Below are 4,334 nucleotides of genomic sequence, written 5' to 3' on the forward strand. Positions count from 1 at the left end.
AAAAGGTAACTCAGTTTTCTTCAAGTGCCAATTTATATTTACGCCTGTATCTGTAATTTTCACTCCATGCATCTGAAGGAGTGGGTTTTTTACCCACAGAAGCTTATGCCCAACTAAATCTGTTAGTCTTTAAGGTGCCACCAGACTCCTTGTTGTTTCTTATATCGATCCTTCCCTCATGCTGTCTTTCATGTCAGAGAAATCACTGATTCAAAAAACCGGGAGTTAGAATAAAAGGCTCTAAAGAGTTTAAATAATTTAGATTTAAGCAAGTGTTTTTGACATGTTTATAGCGTTGCCCATGTCTTAATAGAAATGGGGGATGATCCACAATTAGCTAATACATTTGTGAATAACAGCTGCCTGCTTCCAAGTAGCTCTGCTTCTGTTAGCAGCGCTGTTCTGTGAAGCAGCAGCCCCTAATGGAGGGACCTGGTCTTGTTCTTTCTCCTTGTTTCCAGCTGCTTCTACAGTGTCCAGGCTTTGGCATCCAGACATCTGTAGAAGCAACTGGAAAGGAGCAGAGAGCCAGCACCATGTGACTTGGCAGTTTTCCACAGACCACAACTCGATTATTTTTTTAACTAAAAGTGTTCCCACTCTCTGTGCCTCCGCTTCTTGTGTTGCCTGCTTAGTGAAGTTGCAGGGATTGCAGACTTGTATGTGGCTTCTGCTCTGTGATCTTCAATGCTGCTGTTAGGTGCTGACTCAGTAGTTATGGCTGACATTGACAGCCCTAGACTGGTAACATTTTTACCATTGACTGCTGCTAACTTAGTTCAAAATAATCGCAATCCTCAATGTTGGTGTTGAGTTTACTTTCTCCACCCTGAGCTGCTCCTCCCCCCTTTCTCCCCTCCCCCCACTGCTGCCCAGCCCCCGGCTCCCCCCATCACCCCATCCCTTGTACCCTAACACCCCCAAATCCCACCCCCCAGCTCAACTCACCACATCACGCTCAATCCGCAGCGCGCCTGGGTCCAAGGGGTCAGCTGGGGGCAGAAAGGACAGGGGTCAGGACTCCTGGGTTTGCTCCCAGCTCGGGGAGGGGAATGGGGACTAGTGGTTAGAGTGGGGGTGGGGGAGCCCGGACTCCTGGGTTCCCACCCTGGCTCTGTCCCTCCCCCTGCCACACACACACCTGCGTCTCTCTGAGTCTGTGTCTTCGTTTCATTCAGAGTGGCTGAGGGGGTGATCACCACCTTCCTGTGGGGAGGTGGGGGCCGGGAGCCTGTCCCCCCAGGGGTCGGTGGTGCCCCATTCTGCATCTTCTCCTTGTTTGCTCTGTGAACAATACGGGGTGGGGGGATTGAGGGAGGGATGGGAAACACCTAAAAATGTACCCAAGCCCCCATCCCTCAGAAAGACACTCCCTGCCTCCCCAGCCTGCTCCATCACCCCCAGCCTAGAGGGGGTCCCCCCAGCCCCTCAGTGTCTCCCCCTACACCCCTCTAGTCCCATCTCCCCTGGAGGCTGCCTCTGTCACCCCCATTTCTCTCTCCCTCCCAGCTTCCACCAGCCCATGTGGAGGTCCCCCTTTCACACCCTCTAGACCCCCCGTCACCCTACTCTCATGCCTCTGTGAGACCCCCCCATAGCCTCACCCCCCTGGTCCATCCCATGACCCCCACCCACTATGGCATCCCTCCTTTACTTCAGCCCCCCCCGAACTCCTCCAACGACCCCCCCCCACATCAGGCTTCCGCTTCACCCCAAGGTCAAACCTGCATCCAGGCCAGAGCACCTGCACCCCACATCCCACCCCAGTATGCCCCCCCCACAATGCACCCGCCCAGCCAAAGTCCCCCGGACTCCGGGGTCCCGCCCCACCTGAGCGCTTCTTTCCTCTGAGCGTTGCTCCCCGATGTGAAGTCCAGCAGGGCACTGTTAATATCCTCCCGGATCGGCTCCGCCTGCGGGGTGGCAGGAACGGCACAGGTCAGATACCGGGGTAGATGGGCCCATGAGTTTGTTCTGAGGTGGGTGGGATACCAGGGCAGACAGGCCTATGGGTCTGATCCAGGGGGCAGGGAGGGGTTGGGATACCAGGGTAGATGGGCCCGTGGGTCTAATCCAGGGGGCAGGGAGGGGTCGGGAGAGCAGGAACTCCCTTGTGTGGATCCATGCCAGCCAGATCAGAACACCCATGCTATCCAACATGCCTCAGGGTGACCAGCCCCCTTGGCATGGGGACTGGAGGAGACACAACAGCATTTTCCCCACCTTTCCCCAGAGTCAGACCCCCACTTCTCCACTAGAGGGAGGGGCCAACAGCTGTCAATCCTCCATGGGGAGGAGGGACTTCCTGGAATGCATCCAAGGCCCTTTGAAGCTGATTGGCTGATTCAGCAGAGAAATCCCACCTGTTGGAAGACGGGACTTCCTGCATTGGACACTACAGTCCTGGGAAGCTGATTGGCTAATACCACGTGGCAGTCCTGTCTCTCAGAAGGCAGGACTCACTGTGATGTCATGGCTCAAGAAGTTGACTGGCTGAGGCTCCTCACACTGGCTGAAAGGCGGGACTTTTAGCAATGGAAATTGTGGCTCTGGAAGCTGATTGGCTCATGTCGCATGGAAGTCCCTCTGATCAGAAGGCGGGACTTCCTGCCATGTGGGAGCCACACCTGATTGGCCCATGAAGGCTTGTCCTTAAGGCCAGTGGTGGAGCATGATGCAAAAAGGGGTGGAGCTATCGCTGCCCAGGGCTGTTAAAAGGCAACCCAGGAGTCCCAGTGAATGTCAGGGCAGCAAAAAAGGGGGTGGGGCTAGTGATGTCACCATGTGGGCGGGGACAGTGGATCCCAGTGCCATATAAAGGCAACAGCTGCGTGGTGCGGGCATCCCACCAGGAGGAACCAGGAGTCTGAGTTCAAAGGGGTGGGGCCAATGCTGTCAAGTGAAAGGGGCGGGGCTAGTTATGTCAACCAAAGGGGGCGGAGCCAGTGGCATTTAAAGAGGCAGGAACCTCCAGGGCAGAGTAGGAACCCAGGCGTCCAGGCGAGGCTGCCCCCTCCCCCCTGCCGTCCCCGAGGGCGGCTGCTCACCCCGATGTGGGTGCACTGGAAGAAGTGGGCGTCGGTCTGGGTCTGTTGGGGCTCCTGGCACACGAGGAGCAGCAGGGAGTGGGCGCGGGGACTGGGCAGCACGGCCTCGCAGCGCAGCACCCCTGCCAGCCCGTAGCTTTCCAGCTCCTCCTGCGGGAGGCGACAGAGTCACGGCCAGCCTGACGCTCCCAAACACTCCCTTGGACCCAGACCCACCCCCAGCCCCAGCGCCCGCAGACCCTCCCCCAGCCCCAGCACCCCCAACCACTACCTGTTCCTCCAGCCCCAGCACCCCCAAGACCCAGCCCCCCATCCCCCAGTGCCCCCAGACCCTCCTCCCCAGCGCCCGACAGACCTCCCCCAGGCCCAGCAACCCCCACCCTCTTTCTCCCAGCCAGCACCCGAAGTCCCAGACACCACACCCCAGCCCTCAGTGCCACCCAGACCTCCTTCCCCCAGCGCCACAAGACCCTCCCCAGGCCCAGCGCCTTCCAACCACTCCCCCAGTCCCCAGCGCCCCCAAGCCTCCCCCAGGCCCAGCAACCCCCAGCCCATCCCGCCAGTTGCCCACAGACCCTCGCCCAGCAAACCCACGGACCCCTCCCCCAGCCCCAGCCAAAACCCCCAACCACTTTCTCCACCTCAAAGCAACCCCCAAGAACCCACCCCCCAGGCGGCCCCCAGCCCCCCAGCACCCCCCCAGCCATCCCCCAGTGCCCACAGGACCCTCCCCCAGCACCCATCGGACCCCTCCCCCAGCCCCAGCACCCCCAACCACTTTCTCCCAGCCCCCAAGCACCCCCGAGACCCACCCCCAGCCCCAGCGTCCCACAGATCCCCCCCCAGGCTCAGCAACCCCAAGCCCCCTTTCCCCCCAGCGGCGCCCACCGACGCCTCCCCCGCCAAGACCCAGCAGCCCAACCACTCCCCAGCCCCAGCACCCCCAGCCCGCTCCCCCAGGGCCCTCAAGCACCCCCAAGCCCATCCCCCAGTTGGCCAACAAGACCCTTCCGCCCCAGACACCCACCCGACCCAACCCCCCAGACCCCAGCACCCCAACCACTTCTTTCCAGCCCCAAGCACCTACCCCAGACCCACCCCCAGCCCCCAGCGCGCCCAGCACCCCTCTCCCCGAGCGCCCACAGACCCCTCCCCCCCAGAGCCCCAGGCCGCCCCCCAGACCTCTCCCCAAGCCCCCAGCAACACCCCAAACCCACTTCTCCCAGCCCCCACACCCCCAGACCCAACGCCCAGCCCCAGCCGCCCAGACCCTTCCCCCAGCGCCCG

At 60.6% G+C, this 4,334-nt stretch overlaps 1 protein-coding gene across 1 annotated transcript in view; it reads right to left on the minus strand.

The window, feature by feature from the left end:
• The window catches only part of EPS8L1 (EPS8 signaling adaptor L1), a 16,690-nt gene that overhangs the window by 8,301 nt on the left and 4,055 nt on the right, over positions 1 to 4,334 (minus strand). Inside the window, exons 5-8 of the mRNA XM_075070529.1 lie at positions 3,048 to 3,197; positions 1,831 to 1,913; positions 1,142 to 1,284; positions 949 to 992 (exon numbers count right to left, since the gene is read on the minus strand). Coding sequence (XP_074926630.1) covers positions 949 to 992; positions 1,142 to 1,284; positions 1,831 to 1,913; positions 3,048 to 3,197 — 420 coding nt within the window. The remainder of the gene's footprint in view (positions 1 to 948; positions 993 to 1,141; positions 1,285 to 1,830; positions 1,914 to 3,047; positions 3,198 to 4,334) is intronic.

The sequence above is a fragment of the Chelonoidis abingdonii genome, chromosome 11, assembly GCF_003597395.2.
Source record: "Chelonoidis abingdonii isolate Lonesome George chromosome 11, CheloAbing_2.0, whole genome shotgun sequence".
Taxonomy (NCBI): Eukaryota; Metazoa; Chordata; order Testudines; family Testudinidae; genus Chelonoidis; species Chelonoidis abingdonii.